The sequence below is a fragment of the Plodia interpunctella genome, chromosome 14 (genome assembly GCF_027563975.2).
Source record: "Plodia interpunctella isolate USDA-ARS_2022_Savannah chromosome 14, ilPloInte3.2, whole genome shotgun sequence".
In the NCBI taxonomy this organism is placed as follows: domain Eukaryota; kingdom Metazoa; phylum Arthropoda; class Insecta; order Lepidoptera; family Pyralidae; genus Plodia; species Plodia interpunctella.
Genome location: NC_071307.1, coordinates 3,048,269 through 3,065,438, shown reverse-complemented (window position 1 = coordinate 3,065,438; position 17,170 = coordinate 3,048,269). Strand labels below are relative to the sequence as shown.

The 17,170-nt window shown below is 37.9% G+C and overlaps 1 protein-coding gene across 2 annotated transcripts; it reads left to right on the top strand.

The window, feature by feature from the left end:
- The first annotated feature begins 1,104 nt into the window (after positions 1–1,104).
- Positions 1,105–17,169, top strand: LOC128675261 (uncharacterized protein). Of its 2 annotated transcripts, XM_053754559.2 has the most exons (24): positions 1,105–1,716; positions 2,245–2,378; positions 2,909–3,028; positions 3,521–3,698; positions 4,014–4,143; positions 4,517–4,696; positions 5,073–5,171; positions 6,297–6,524; positions 6,900–7,133; positions 7,313–7,362; positions 7,670–7,835; positions 7,911–8,025; positions 8,647–8,823; positions 9,424–9,595; positions 9,941–10,064; positions 10,437–10,608; positions 10,930–11,071; positions 11,674–11,884; positions 12,221–12,314; positions 12,707–12,865; positions 13,349–13,549; positions 13,730–13,903; positions 13,980–16,631; positions 16,864–17,169. In XM_053754559.2, the coding sequence occupies exons 1-24, from the start codon at positions 1,470–1,472 to the stop codon at positions 17,074–17,076; spliced, it is 6,372 nt and encodes a 2,123-aa protein (XP_053610534.1). In that variant the 5' UTR covers positions 1,105–1,469; the 3' UTR covers positions 17,077–17,169. The 2 variants fall into 2 exon arrangements, with proteins under 2 accessions (XP_053610534.1, XP_053610535.1); XM_053754560.1 differs by lacking the exon at positions 12,707–12,865.
- The last annotated feature ends 1 nt before the right edge of the window (position 17,170 follows it).

Below are 17,170 nucleotides of genomic sequence, written 5' to 3'. Positions count from 1 at the left end.
ATAAAGATTTATACTAGAATATTATACTAGGTAATATATTGAAGATTTTACTATGGAGCGTGGCATACCTACTGCCGCCATATTGTTTTTTTTTCAAAATCGCGGCCGACAGAATCGATAGCTGACATTAATGCCAGCAAAAAATATTAATACAATGACCCACCCTCATAAAGTGTCAGGTTTCCGAGATAATAAACGGTCAAAGTTGATCACGTGATTTCTATTCCTTTTTGAATAGCGACTATATACCCATCTATTTGGTATAACAATGGGTAAATATTCTAATAGGTATAGATAATATTAATATTAAAACTAGTAAAGAACTATGCCTCATGATGTTTCTACATGTTGCGGATACTATGTACTTCTATGTGTATGGTGCATACTAGGATGTTCAAACAATAAACTCAATTCTAAACTTAAAAATGTGAAAAAAAATCTTATTTGCTACCTGTGTTCTTTCTATGTGGAAGTAAACGCCTCTTTGTGTGAGTTATATACGTTATTTAGTTACAGTGTTTTATTGGATTAGAAGTCTTTAAGACGGGATTTAATCGCAAACCAACGAGCATAATGTTAAAACGAGTGATATTTGCGCAATTACGCAACGCTCAGCGCAGATGGTGCTACTAGTACAACTAAGGTATAACTCGGTAACTCCCTATTGCACCAAACCCGATATCACTAGTAAATCATAGTGTCGGGTATTTCAATCATAATTTCAGGGCAATATAGTATTAATAGATAGCCTATTTAGTATCGCAGAGCAATACCATCGATAGTATCGATAGTCTTCTCATCATAACAGTTCGATACTATAGATACTATCGGTATCTATCAATATGATTGCATTTCCTCTAACTATCGATAGTCAATCGAAATGCAATCGATAGGTCAATATCAAGCGGCAACACTACAAACTACCACACGACATACAACAACACTACATTGTAACTCGACACTGGCAAAAATAAGCTCTATTGAAGAAGTTTGATTGCCACAAAGAAGAAAAGAAAAAAAAAATACAACACTACATACCACATCTTGCTAGCTTTTGACATTACTTGACATTTTGTTTGACTCGCGGGAATTTTGAATTTATTTTTCCGAGTTTTCCTTTCGTGTTATGATAATCCATTTTAAGTGAAACAAGTAAAAACATATACGAAATTCCCTTGGAATAATCTTCATTATAATGTTATTATTACCGATGAGAATTCATCGGTAAGATAAGTGTGAGAACTCCATGGTATACTTTCAACTAAAATATTTCTTGGAATATAAATCTGAAAATTTTCTCCTTAAAGAAATAAGGAACATACCTAAATAATCTATATATATTTAAAGAACATTACAATATTCTAAATCCGAGATATACAAGGTACAATTTCAAATTTACAATAACAACCTGTTGCTTGTTTCCCAGTAAAAGTTCCCAGTCTGCCATTGTATTGATTTTTTGACTGAGCATGCTCCACAGTCCTACGTCAACTGATAACGATACATTGACTAATATTCAACACCCACACAGTCGTTACACACGGAATGGAGTCTCAAACATAATACCTAGTGGATGTTTGTTAAATTTTCTTTCATGGAAAAGTGTAAAAATCAGTTGTAATCGTTTTACAATGGAGGAGTTGCTGCAAGATATATTTAGAGAAGCGACCGGCCCGAAATTGACCACTTTGAGGAAAGCATGCCAGGATGCATTAGGTACTTATTTTATTTATGTACATCATCATTTCTAATTTAAGCTCTGTTTATGTATACAGAACACAGAATTTAAGCGTTAAGCGCAAATATTTGTAGGCTGAATGCAAGTTTACATAAATCAATATTACTTACCATTATTCTGTATTATATTATAATACAATGCAGGTTAATGACGTAAGGTGCCTGTGCCAGTCTACTTTCTAAAATTACATTAGTACTCGTACCCACTTAGGTACGATTAGGTACCCTTACTTAGATGATTAAATTCTCCTTTTATAACGCATAAAGGTTACTTAGTGGATGTAGTTAATGTTTTTTTGCTTGTACGTGTACTAACACTATCTATTTGTTTTGCTTATGTTCGTATTAGCTACTGTATTAATGGCGAACCTGATCATCTATGTGAATCAGACAGAAGATGTAACTAAGTTTTCAAACATGGTTTATATTTATGACATGATAACCCTGAAAATCGGCACTGACAACTAGGTCCGACTTTTGTAAAGCACCTTTTTATTATGTTCTCAGAAATTCTCTGTATTCAAGAAAGCAGTGCGCGGCGGGCGTCTTACGAGCTCCGTCGCGTGTGTCTACTGCCGCTGCAGATAGCGCTGGAGAGCAAGAGGTCGAGACTCGTCACGTTCGCGCTACAGGGCTTCCACGTGAGTTGTGCGGCTCATCTTAGACAGTTGTACCAAGAGAGCAGTGTATCTGCTGCCGCTGCAGATAGCGCTGGGGAGCAAGAGATCGAGGCTCGTCTGTTTCGCACTGCAGTGCTTCCACGTGAGTTGTGTAGCTCATGAGTCTTAGACAGTCTCTGTACCAATAGAGCAGAGTGTCTGCTGCCGCTGCAAGTAACACTGGAGAGCAGGAAGTCGAGACTTTTATATTCCAAAGTTTCCACGCGAGTTGCGTATCAAGAGAGCAAATGTCTGCTATCACTGCAGATGGCGCTGAAGAACAAAGGGCCGACGCTCATCATATCAAGACTTCCACGTGAGTTGCATAGTTCATCTCAAGATTTGAGAAAGATTGCTTTTTTTATTTATCAAGAAGTTCGTTTCATCCTTAACAATGCTCTATTTTTGACTACGCGGTATCACGGCAATTAACTTGCATTTTTTTACATCACTTTGTACCTACTAGAGGTACTTGAACATAATAATATAATAATAATCCATTTCTCTTCCAGAAAATCCTCCGCGATGACAGGTTCCACAGGGGCATCGAGCCGGAGGACGACTCCCTGTGGATGCCGTCGCAGCTGCTCTGTGCCACTGCCTCTGTCATGTATCACTTGCCTGACACGCAGGTAAGTTTTCTTCTTGTCACCTCTGCGTTCTTGTTGTGATTTGGTTGTTTGTGGAATGGTTGTAACCCCTCGCGGCTATTACCGGCTATATTGTTATGTTGTTAGAGTTATTTTTTCCAAACATCATAAGGATCTACTTACTTAGGTACTGCTACTATGATTTCCCCCATAATAACACTTGTCATTATATTAATAGACCCCCCATGGCTTCTCTACCGTCATCGACCCATGTGTCTCCCATAACCCAGATATGCCTACACCGCATGAACTTGACTTAGCGCTATATAGTATTCTCAACTATTAGACTATACCTATATTGAATGAAAACTTAACACTCGCCCTGCAATCCTCTTATACCACTGTCTGACTCTCATCTTCGTGTGGTTTCATTCGGAGAACTCATAGATGAGTGTATTGGTTCCTTATCCAATGTAAGGTGAAAGTTTCTTAAATTTAGTTTACCACGACAATCCGTACTCCGTGCCCCAACAGGTGCAAATATTCCGCATGTACCTGTCACTGGCGCTGTCCCCCCGTCGCACACTGAACGGACGGCTGTGTGTGTGGGCATGCGGGCGCTGCGGGGAGGCCGCCGGCGCAGCACCGCACGTGGCCGCCGCGGCGAGGGCTGCGGCTGCGCAGGCACTGAGGGCTTACTGCGCTCAGCTTGGTGGGTATTTTATTATGAAGTATTCTTCTAGATCTAATAAAACACTTATCTGCGTCTTTATTTACACGTTGTGTACACGATATAGGAAGAGATAGCTAAATCAATCTTCTTGAAATGTGTGCATACACATAGTGTGTAGTGTGAGTGCGAAGTACCTACATAATGCTACCCTTCAACCCTAAAAAAATATCCCGTGGGATATTTAAACCGCATGCGAAACGACGTATAAAAAAAACGAGTATCCGCTAAAGAACAAAAAATCCAGTGACTATATACCGTATTTGTACTTTGTTGAAAAAAATATTTGGTGTCCAGACGAAGAATGCCAAGAGCTGCTGTTGGAAGGGTCGCCGCTGGGCAGGAACCACATCGTGGCCGTCGGGTGCTACAGCGAGGTGATACCGGTCATACAATATCTATGCGGCAGACTGTCTGAAGCACAGTTGTGAGTACGATAGGAATTATGAAACATCTTAATTTATTTGTTTAAACACAAATTTTGTTTTTAATAGAAGCTATGAACATCTCGCTGCTGGGCAAAGAGGAGATTATTTCTATTCGTCTCTGTTTTTGAAAATGAAAATGAACTGGGAAAATTTTGGTTCATTGTGTGATGCACAGACGAATCCATGTTCAACTGATATACGTAATATAGAAACAATTCAATGTAGCATATTTACTTCTTCACTCAAAATTAAATGCTACTAAATAAATGAGTGTGGCCCTGATTTAAGGGTGGATCATTATAGGTGCCGGCGGTAGGTAACTCTCGATCAGTCACTTACCATTAACGCTTAATCCTGTACTTGTGTCCCCAGGATCCCAAAACAAAACCCGCTAGCGCTATTCTTCCTGGACTGCCTGCTTACGCTGATGTCCAGCCTGTCGGAGCGGGTTTGCGGGAATTCTCACTTCACCACGTTCCTTTGGCAAAAATTCTGCCCCTCTCTCATATCATTCCTCGGGACTCCACGAGTGGACAAGAATATTAAATCGAGGTAAGATATCATACTGGGTCCAAAACTTCAGAAACATTTCAAAATTAGATGAGTAGATTTACTTGTCCATCGATAAGGTAAGATACAATTGGACAGGATTTAGCAAAATCCTCTAGCATTCGAAGCAGTCCAAGAAGGACTTCTTGGAACTCCTACTGACATTTTATTAATTTTTATTCTGACTACATAGACTTTAAAATATGTAAAACCAGACATACCAAAACAACATCAACATCTAATTCATATGATTAATTTAAGTATAATTAGTTAACTAATAATATTTGCTTTCATATTGATAGCGATTCTGATAGCTGAACCTGTATTAATTCATACTATTTTGCTGAATGTACCCTAATGTAATTTTCTGATATTTCAGAGAACACGAAGGTCACCTGGTAGACGACTCAGGTCGTGGTTCTGGTGCTCTGAGTAGTGCCCCGAGCTTCAACAGCAAGCAAGCCAAAGCTATTTACAGGTAATATACTTAATGTATCAAAAGTAAATTAATCACTGTGGTCAGTCACCATTTCACACCACCTACTTGACATAAACACTCTTTGAGAATACTGTGTTATCCTGGCATAAGCACAATGTGCAAAGGAGTCTCCCACAGCAACATATGATTTCTGTACATTTAAATACCCAATAATCGTTCGTTTTGTTGCCTATGAGCTGCCAAGGTACTGCACCACTTAGCTGGTTCGTGCGATAAATTCACGAGTAAATGGAACATTTTTAATAATACTACTTCTAGGATTATATGCCACAAGTAACCTTGTTGTAACCTGTTTCTGAAGAGCAAAAATGTTTGGATTTATTTACGAGGTTTGAAACAACATATTTTTCATGACTTTATCATACTAGAAATCTGATCATTCTATAAAATATATATGTTATGTCCAGACGCGCACACCCTACTCACCATGCAAAAGAAATTAATAAGAATACTTGCAAATATCCCACAATATGAAAGCTGTAAATCATATTTCCAAAAATATAATGTGCTAACAGTACCTAGTGTGTATATATTTGAAATAGCTAAATTTGTTAGGAATTATCCGGAATATTTTACAAAACTAGGTGACCTAGAAAGGAGATACCCACAACGACATAAAAATAAATTAGTAATGCTAATAAACCGTCTTCGATTAAATTCAACAAGTACGTTAATAATGTCTATAAAAATTTATAATAAATTGCCTAAACAACTGACAGAGGAAAAAAAGGATAAATTATTTTTGAGCAAATTAAAACAATACCTTATAAATAAAGCATATTATAGCGTCAATGAATTTTTAAATGAAAAATTATAAACAAATATGTAGGTTCGATATATAAAATTATTTATTTACTTATTTAATTATAATATCAAATGAAATATAAGATAAATACTGAAATAATTATTTAATTTAATATTATTATTTGAGTGCGACCTCCTCTTTTCTAACCATTTGCTGTGCCCGACAGGGTCCATAAATGTTCTAAAATGTATTGTTGTGATCTTATGTACTTTATGGTTCGCAATAAAGTATTGAGTATTGAGTATTGAGTTATTTTTTAAGTTCAATAGAAATTATGCTGTCATTTTGTTTCCCCTTAGCATTGCCAACCAGCTGGTTCGGCTTGTGGGCTCGACTTCCAATTTGCGACCAGTACTCGAAGCGCTCTACCACAGAATGTTGCTCTACCCTCCCGTGCCCCACAGAGTGGAACCTCTAAGGAGCGTCAGGGAACTATTACACAATCCGAAGAGATTGGCTCATCTTGTGCTTTTAAAGAAGACTGACCATCCAGAGCGGCATAGCGATGATATGGCTATATTGAGGCTGTGCGTATTATTTTCTACTACTAGCTCATCTTGTTCTCAAGAATTGGTATAACTACCTGGAGGCCTACCATGAAACATAAACAACGTGGCACAATGATGTGCCACGTTGTTTAAGTGTTTTTGTGTCCACACCTTCTCCCTTTTTTTTCTTGCATACACGATATGGGAAAAAGAGACAGCATGTGGACGTTAGTTACGTGCTACTCGTATGTACCAAATATATATACATATACAATACCAAACACGATTTGTTAAACAATTTTAACCTGGAATCATGAATAGAGTCAAAAACCCTACAAAAAAATGAACTTATCGAAGAAGATGAAGAAGAATAGTCAAACCTTGATATAACTTGTAAAACATCTCTTATTCTAGAATAATGGACGGAATAGAAGAATGCGGACGCAGCGGTAACCCAGAAGTGATGACTGCAGCAGTAGAATGTGTGGTTTCTCTGCTGGACGCTCTAGAGAAACTTTGCAATAGTCCGGAGTATATACCGGCTGATACAACCACGTTGATACTTCAGCACTGGCCCAAGCTACACGATGCGGATTATACTGGACCATTGACATATCAGACACTAGCCAGACTACCCAGTCCTTACAGGTATAAAAAACTCGTCAACATAAAGTTACAGCTGAAATATACGAAATTTTTAAGGTATTAGAAGAGTAAAATTATTCTAAAATAAGTGTGTATAGCCCGTTTAGTGTTCATTAGGCCGTTGAATGTTATCCATTAATTTTCTTTGTTTATTTACATGTAAATTGTGATTCTGTTTTCAGAGATGTTGTAGCGGTATTGCAAAGTACCGAAGGAAAAGACGATTCATCAGGTAAATTGTATTATCTTCTCTTCTTCTTCTCGTTAATATATATTAATTTTTCACTGTTCTCAACATATTCGTCACACAGGGTATTTTATTTACACATCCTTCCTTATGTCGTATTTCTTATGCTGAGGGTCGTGCTTATTAAGTGGGGTGAAACGTCTAAAGATTTTCTTGGCAATGTTATTGGATTACCATTGCTTCTCAATTTTACTACATGGCTAGTCAAATTTCATAAGTTTCAAACAATTCTCCATAATGGATTGAACAAACGACTATCATCAAATACTAATGGCTGACATAAAATTTATAGATACATCAGGGCCAGAGAATGCCAGTTCAGGCAGTGACGGGGAAGCGGATTCGGATGCAGACAATGTGTTCCTCCCCTCCCGCGCCTCTAACCCCTCCACTTCTCCGGAACATAGAGTCGTCAACGACAACACAAGATCTGTACCCAAAACGTTGAACTTAGGAAGGTACCGTCATCTTCAAATAAAAGCTTTCTTTATTTTCGAGTGTGTTATTGCTAACAGTTTGAATTAAATTTGTAGATGCACGATCACAGAGTGCAATGTGGACTTGGAAAGACACAATGCGAGACAGTTTATAAAAACCCTGCAAAACTCTCTGCTTCCGAAGCTTCTCAACCTTCGAACTTGCATTGAAGTGAGTTATGTCCACAATTTTATAACACCATGAAAGATATATAAAACGAATAGATAGTTCATTTAGATCTGTTATTTTTAGTGGATATTAATAGCACAGTATTTTCACAAGCCTTTGTAAGATTATATGTTTGTAATAAATTTCTGCGCTTTGTACTTTTACAAAAATTAATACCTATCGTTAGCTAGGTGTACTTCTAAGCGTTTTGAAATTGGGTTGAGAAATAACAAAAATTTTGGCCATCTGTTCATTTTTGGACTGTGTTAAAATTTGGAATAAAATGAAGCGGATTTGACAAAGGCGGTCTGAAAGTTCTTTATTAAAAAAAATATTTTTTTTTATCAGTTCAACCCTCTTTTAGTAATCAAGTAATATTCTCAATAACCTCTGCCTCTTTTGTTTGTCTGTTCGCGATAAATTTAAATACTGCACGTATTTACACCAATATATAGTGTGATTTCTGACAAAAGGTTTATGTGTATAATTTAGTGTGTTTTTACCTTATACCCATGTTTATACCCGAGCGAAATCGGGGCGGTCCGTTAGTACATGAAAAAAGTTCGCAACGAATTGAGAAGGTCTTCATTCTTTTGAAATCTTGTTGTTGAAAATTGGTGATAGGTGGACGAAGCAATGCAGGAGTTCGCGTCGAAGTGTTGCCAGCACAACGCCGCGCAGCCGCCCGCCACGGCCTGCATCATGAACGCGGACGGCGTCTACCTCGCCACGTACGCCGCGCTGCTGCTCAGCGACAAGCAGAGGCGCGCGGCGACGCCTGCCTATCAGGCACACGACACGGTAAGTCTACTCTCGGTGTGTCTACTCAGATGTTTGTGAAGATGTATGGCAATAATATGGCACCGATACAGCCGGCCAACTGTTCTGCCTGTCGTGCGACAGAACATTTAAAACTAAATTGGCTTGGGGAGCTAGGTATTATTAGTAAATCGATGGCAGAGGATAATGGAGGCAGCCCCACCGACAAGAACAATGTTTTTAAATGCTTTTGATGATGATGAGCCATAAAAGCTAGATATTTATTATCAATTATCGAAGGTCGCCGTCATCGAAATCGTTGAAGAAAACTATAGTATAGTAACTGTGACGTCATGTCTGGTTTTCATCGAAAAAGCTGTTTAATTTTTATTTTAATAGATTTTGACTGGTCGTTGAATCACCCAAAATATTTCTATTTTCAACCTCATAAACCTTACTAACTATTCTACTATTCGCTTGCGATACTAGTATCGAAATTAACTTGGGGTTAAGTTAATTTGTATTATTGTATCTATAACTATATTTATGCCAATATATTAATACTTCACTCATTACTATTCTTACACCTAAGCACATTTACCTAGATAAAACATCATCTTTTTCTTCATTTCATTCTTCCAGAAAACTCAAATCGCTCTGACCGAAGACGAGTTCGTAGAAGAGGTGCAAGGCAGCGGAGTACTGGTATACTTATCAGCTACTTGGCTACGGGAGCTTTACCAGCAAGTACTTTGTAATGACCTTCTCAAGGACGTACCCACAGCTGATCATCCGTTGATGCATCTTCTTTCTGGTACGTAATATTTCTGTGGACGATTCCTCTCATCGAGTCCAACTACACCATTTGATTGTTTTATATGAATTAATTATTCACTATATCTCTTCAACCATATTGCTTGTAGTCTAAATATATATTCATAGTTACATGCTACTGCTGCTACATTATATATTATATTCTCATTTATTTTTATCTCTTATCGTCATCATTCATAAATAACTTGTAATTTACTTATAGATTGTATACATACATTAACGTCAGTGAAATTTTCTTTGACTCACAAGTTCACAAGTAATGAATTTGAATCTTCTGACCGGGTAACTTTAAATTAATGTTGTTGTATAAGTACCCCTTATCCAGATCTCGGTGGTTTGGACCAGAGTCCAGTGATGTCAGACTGGCAGAAGCTGAAGGAAGCCTCGATGCTGTACAGCACAACTAATGACTCGCCGCAGCTCCAGGCCAGCTTGCGATGGGCCAGAAGGTATTTCAGATTCATTTTATTTGTATTCAGATCCGTTCTCCCAGGATCGGACCAAATGGAAGGAAGGACTTCACTGAAGTCGAAAGTGTTTTCTAATGCCAAACTAGACATCCAAAGTGAATTATAAATATTAAAGTGTGTTTGTTCCTTTTTCCTTCTTTCATATCAAATTATGTGTACATTGGATCCGAAAAGTCCTAAAAGTAGCCTGTCATATTCCAGCTAGTGGAAGCCGCAGGCAACAGCCAGTATATCAAAGACTTTCTACGAAAATCACCTATATTTTGCTACATAATAATTTACCCTTACAGAGTAACTTAAGAGTAGCAAAACTAGAAAGGTATTGCAACTTTCAATAAATCTGTCGTCCAGGATCCTGACCTGCATCTGGGACTCTATGGTGGTGGTCCTGAGTGCGCCGCTGACGGGGTACAAGTACAAGAGCCAGAAGATACCCGGCATCTTCTCCAAGAAGATCCTCGGGAAGAGGCAGCGGATCGCGTGGGAAGGGCTGACAGTGCAATGTCTTGAAGGATTACATAAGGTTATTCTAATGTGTTATTTCTTAAGAGGAGAAAAAAAAAAGTAAATCTTGGCTCTGATGCTGTGACTTTTGACTTTAAGTGTGTTTGAAAAACGTCATAAGTCAAAGGCAACCGTATGGCGTGACGCAGAATTTTTTCATCAAGATATTTTATTTATTTACTAATGACCAATCTGAATCTTTTCATGCTCTTTTTGAAGAACTCCATGTTGTAGTGTCATGTTGAGATGAATTAGAATACAATACAAGCAAAGAACACGGAGGAATATTTTTCAAAGATTTCTATAGACAGTGGCTCCCTAACCGTTATTATATCTCTAGGCCGCCAGGGTAAGCAACACACTAAATCTGCAGAATCGCTGCAGTAGCATCCTGTCTCTTCTCGTCAACTGCGCCATCTCGCAGCCTCCCAACGGGAAGATCCTCGCCACGCATGCCCTTTCCTTGGACATTCTTATTACTGGTAAGACATTTTATGTCTCGTCAATTAGTTGTAGCTTCTCAACTCTTTTTTTCAAAATAATTATTATGTCAAAATTGTCATAATTTAATATTCTAATTACATTAATGACCTAATATGAAATTGGTTAAGTTGCTCATGTAAATCGTCTCTTAATTTCGTTGTGATTTATATCATAACTTATTCGAAAGAAAGAAAAACTTTATTTGGCTAAACAAAACACCCTGTAACTACATTAGTATTGTTACTTGTTCCACGAGTACTGTTAATATTTTATACTAGCTGTTGCTCGCGGCTTCGCCCGCGGCAAAAAGTAACTTATTACACACTCCAGCTCTCCAACCCTCTGCAAATCAAAAATCACCTAAATCTCCTAAACCTAAATCCGTCTCTCACGTCAAAACGAAGCATCGGAGAGACGGACAAACAAACACACTTTCCCAATTAAAATATTAGTATGGATATGGATTTTTTCTCTCGCAATCTTGTGTTATAAGATCCTAGTTAGTACCTAGTGATAGTCCTTCATTTAAATTCAACTTGACTAGTATTGTAGTTTAGTAAAATTACATCTCATCATTGACCCATCAAAATTGCAATTGCAGGTGGTCTAGAGCTCGGTTCAAAAGCCCCAGAATGTTGGGAACATATATTCACAGCTTGCCATTACGTATCAAGCTTCGAACATTCATTGTTTGGCCAACAAGGAAATAATACTACGCCCATAGTGACCATGCAGACTGGAAGGAACAAAACTGTTTCGATTCTGCAAGCTGATGCTAAGTTGGCACTGGATGGAAGAGACGATGAGACTTGGTATGTAACTATATGTTTAATTTTACATGCTTAACGATGAGGTTAAAAAGAGGCTTAAGGAAAGCACTATTTGCTTATAATTATAACCCTGCGAAGCTATTACTTTGACGGACTTGACAGACTAGGCACTATGTAAAAAAATATATTATCTTAAATATATATTTTTTTACATTAGTATTAAAATTTCACTCATCTGCTTTATTGCCGAGTTTGTTGAGCTAGTTTATCAACACTCAGTGTTTCTGTGCCTCCATTGAACTTATGAAATGTTACACGTTGGGCGACAATTCTTGCATAAACAATGACAGATTTCTAATTTATCCCATCTCTTTCTAGTGTCGATGTTTTCAATTTTCTGCAACCGGTAATGGAGAATAATCTGAATAATGACATGTCAGTACCGAAAATCGTGGAGGCTTGTCGACAAGAGGTAACAACGATTTTTGGTCTAAAAGTGTGAATCTAATATTATATTGAACAATGAATTTTTGGTATTAAGTATAATAGCAGAATTTCCTGGATTTAGACCACTCCATATCCTCTTATGGATGTCGTATGTACAAGGTGTCAGAGGGCCTTAAAATTTGATAGGTAGCAATAGAATTCTCAAAGAGGGTTAAATTCATGGCCAAATCTTAAAATTTAAAATTTCAATGGTAATGGTTTTAATGCCATTCCTAGGATTCGATGTGTCACAGTTTTGGATGTAATCGTGAGCACGCGAACATATATCAGATGAGAAAGAAATAATATTATGTATATAATGGCGATTATTGATACTATCGGTCGGTCGACCAAAAACTTAAAAAAATGAATGCGTAGAGTGGGAGTGGGAACGTGATAACCGGCGCGGGCGCAGCGCGCGTGTGCTGCGCGCTGTCGGCGGCGAGCGAGGCGCTGCACTCGCGCTTGGCCGCCGCCGCCGCGCTGCCCGCGCTGCGCGCCGCGCTCGCGCACTTGCTGGCGCTCCAGCACTCGCTCGTGAGTCACTGCACTCCTCAACCAACCAACCAACCAACCAGCCAACCAACAGGTCGAACTGCCGCATTTACACTTCAACGAAGCTCTTCTCAAACCTTTTGGGAATCTTTTATGTTTATTATACTGCTATTCGTGGTAACTGCTCCTTTGAGGGTTTATTTATGATAGTTTTTGAAGAAAGAAAATGAAGACTCGTATGATATAAAATACAAATGTAGTTTTATTTCAATAATTGAGCGCACACAAAGACAAGAGAGCGGGGTCATGAAGAGGGAGAAGCTACCACAGACACAAGTCTCTAACAATATGCATATTGAAAATAGATAATTAGTCGTCATGAGGTACTTAGGTAGGTGAAGTTAGCTTCATGTAGGTCTTTGAGTCGTAATCTACATGGAAATTTTATTACCTTCTATGTAGAATAATGTAGAACAGAATTAAAATAACGCTTCAAAATTATGGTCATAATAATTTTATTACCAGTTATTCACCTCCTGGGATCAAGATGTAGCCAACAACAACGTGGCGTGGTGGAAACGAGGTCGTAATAACAGCTGCGGTAACGGAGAAGCGGCCAGGGCTCTGTGTAGAGGGGGCGATGTGGCTTTACGGTGCTTGAGGGCTGCCAGACCTCTAGCACATCGGATGGCGATCTGGACTATTGTGGGGCCCCATCTTATGCAGGTTGGTCCACTGATAATAATGTCTACAAACCTTTTTAAGATGTTAAGATTGTTACACTTTAAGCAATACTGTATGATACATAGTTTATTTAAGAACTTCCAAGATGCAACAGCGACTAACTAATTTCTTATAAAACTTGAGCTGTGTTATAAATGTTACATAGGTAATTCATATTTCCAGGCGGCGTGCCATAAAGACATCCAAATCTCTAGTCTCGCCATCCAATGTCTGCATGATTGCGCCACTGCACTCCTCAACCAACAGGTCGAACTGCCGCATTTCCATTTCAACGAAGCCCTTCTCAAACCTTTTGAGAATCTTTTATGTTTAGAATTGTGTGACGACGATATACAGGTAAAATAATTTGACATATAACTAAATATTGCTATTAATGGGGTTAGCCACTTTATGCTTGTGTTTCTCTTTCTAGGAACAAATCATATCCTGCATCTGCGAGTTTGTGGAAACTAACAGAATGGAAATCAGATCTGGTTGGAGACCGCTCTTCAATACCCTCCGTGCAGCTAACAACTCCAAACAGTACTCAGCCATATTAGAAATATTCAAAGTATTTTTGAACACTGACAACACATTAGTATTTGCCAATGCTGCTCTTGATTGTATTCTATGCTTGCTGAGCCATATCAAAGGTCTTCACTATGAAGAAGTTCAAGCAACTGAAGTTAAACCAAAAAAGGTTTCACCTGCACAGCCCAAACCAAGCCTTAGTTTGAAATTCTCTAAAAACAGCAAATTTATTCCATTAAGTGAAGAAAAATCAGAAAAAGTAATCGTAGATATGTGTAAGGAGGCACTGTTTCATTTGGAAAGTTGTGCGGATATCCTAACAATGATGTACAATATGCCAAAGTGTCCTATTTTTAATACTGGTAATAGAATCAAGGGAGATCTTCCACTATCAGTGGTCGATCCAATAATCCCGAATACTTCACTAGATATGACGAAATACATCGTGAACGAAAATTGTGAAGAAGAACTTATTTCCTATGCAAAATTATCAACAAGTCTTCCACATTCAAGTACAACCAACAACTGCCTTTTAAAATTAGACAGGCCAAGTAACATTCTTAAAGTTTGGTACGTTTTGATTGAAGGACTCATATCTGCTACTGTTGTATGTTCAAAGAAAAACCAACCAGCAGCTATGGAAACTTTGTTTAAGTTGTTAAGAAATATTATCGAAGTACCAGGCACACATTTTGGGTTACATTGTATAAATCATCTTCTCCTGCCTACAGTTCAAAATTGGCTTCGGCAAATAGCTAATGTAAATACGCATTGGGATACTGTCATGCCAAATTTCAAACAGTGTTGTGGCATGACTACTGATACTATTGTTGTATACTTACACCACTTGCAGCAAATAAACGTGGAAAGATCAACGCCAGATGATAAACAGGATGCAATGGACGTTGAACCGTTTGAAAGTGCTGAAGCTACATTTGCGTTGAAACAGATAATGTTGATCCTAGTGGAATGTATTGCCCAACCTCAAGAACCGATCGCTAGGTTAGGTGCCTCCTGTATCCGACATATCATTCTTACGTCGGGGCATTTGTTAACAGACAACCAATGGGAAATAGTTTGTACAAGTCTGCACAGAGCGTGTAATGTTAGTTTGACGCCTCTAAAGCAATTGACATTTGCTTTTAAGGAGAATTCGAATAGTTTCTACGGAGACTTGGCAATCGTCAAAGTAGCTGCAAGACGCGACTGTTCAGTCAATGACAATGTCAGATTACATGCCATGGCTCAACAGGTTTTCTTAACAGAGCAATCAAAAAGTGAGGGATATTCCAAATTAACCCCTAAAAATTCTTCCCAGATGCTTATTGATGACAGGAGCTACATCTTTCTTATTTATTTACAAGAGTCAATTAACTCTCTGAATCCAGATCTTTACACAATAAGAATTCCTCACCGTGGACTTGTGGTCGGGCTTTTAGCTCACCAAATATTGGTTCAAATAATTGCAACAGTTCTTATTCAAGCATCTTCAGATCTGTTTCAAGGAATAAACAGCATTTTATTGGAAAGTCTTAAAACTGGTACCAATACTTGCAATTACAAGTTTTTCTTGAACACCTATAACACAGAATTACTGCTGAAAAGTCTCGAACTATCCTATACGAGAGCTATGCTGTTTGATGCCAGACCAGGCCTCAAGTTTCTCGTTCAAAAGGTGTCTAACCTCGACCATGCTGCCAATCTATATAAACAAACAACTTCATCATGGCTAATAAAAATTATTGCGCTCACAGAAATATTTTTCAGTGGAGTTCACAAATTTAAGTTAAAAGCATCAGATATTCCTATAATACTCCACAACTATACCACAACTTTGAACTTAAGACTTGAATACGACAGATTTGTGACAAAAATTGTTGATCTAAAAAGCACTTGGGAGCTTTTGTGTATTAATTATGTAAAACAACTGATTAATGTTTCGGACTTTGATGATAATGAAAATGCTAAGAGACGAATATCATACAGTTCAGTCGAAACTGATTCATCTTCAAATCATTACGATCAATTCTATACCCAGGAAGAAACAAGTCAAAAAATGCCTGAAGACCCTGAATCTCCTACTAAAAGCGAACGTGTAAAAAGTGATATTGAAAACACAGAGGATTCAGTAGAAAAACCAAAACCATTTACGTTTGCTGATTTTAAGAAAAACAGTCAATCTGCTTCCAGCATTGATCACGAGGATGACACAATATTGCCACTCAACGAAAATGAAACTGGTGATTCTGTCAACGAAAACACATCAAAAGATGATATTGAAACCAGTGGGTATGTCCCGAATAAAATCGATAGAATCAACGAGATAGTTAAGAAAACTGTTCAGAAAGAAAGAAAAATAAGCGCAACTAGTGTTTTCGACAGTATACATGACACGAATACGCAAGCAGACATGAATACACGTAAAGTCAATATAACAATTTGTGACGGGCCAACTTACGAAAAAAACAAAAGCAACGCTTCACCATCAGTGATAATTCCACCTCAACCGGTACCGCCAGAAATCGAACAGCAAAGGACTTTGAGTATAAATAAGGTAAAAATCCACTTATGCGAATGCTGATTGTTTTGAACACTACATAAAAACTACACGAGTATGGAACGTCAAAATAAATAAGAACATACATACAATATTTAAAACAATTTTCATATTTTTCTATAGATTTATTTGGAAACCAACTCAGTTTCACCATTCAAACCTGCTGTGAAAATACACTCTACATGTGGAGAAGCTTTTGTATAGGTATTAAGATTAGAATATTTTTCAGGACACAGATGTGCAACGACACTGTTTCCAGAACATTCTGATGGCGTACCTGGAACTGGTGCTGACGTTTCCTCTGGACAGGTTCCAGCTCATCCAGCCCGTGCTGCACTCTGGGTTTGTACATCTCGGGAAGACTGTCACGGACCCACAACTACTCGATAGAATTAATATATTTTTCGATAAGAAAAACTTAACCGAATTTAATTATAACTGATCAATTAATTGTGATAATATATAATTCACATAATTATTGTATATTCCTTGATTGTTCAGTGTTATATATGCAAAATAAAATCATTATATACCAA

Bases quoted from the DNA above. Each gene is read 5' to 3' on its own strand.
- LOC128675261 (XM_053754559.2), top strand. From the start codon at position 1,470: ATGCTCCACAGTCCTACGTCAACTGATAACGATACATTGACTAATATT. The intron at 12,315-12,706 runs GTAACAACGATT...ATGAATGCGTAG, and splicing joins TGGAGGCTTGTCGACAAGAG to AGTGGGAGTGGGAACGTGAT. The intron at 12,866-13,348 runs GTGAGTCACTGC...TTTTATTACCAG, and splicing joins TGGCGCTCCAGCACTCGCTC to TTATTCACCTCCTGGGATCA.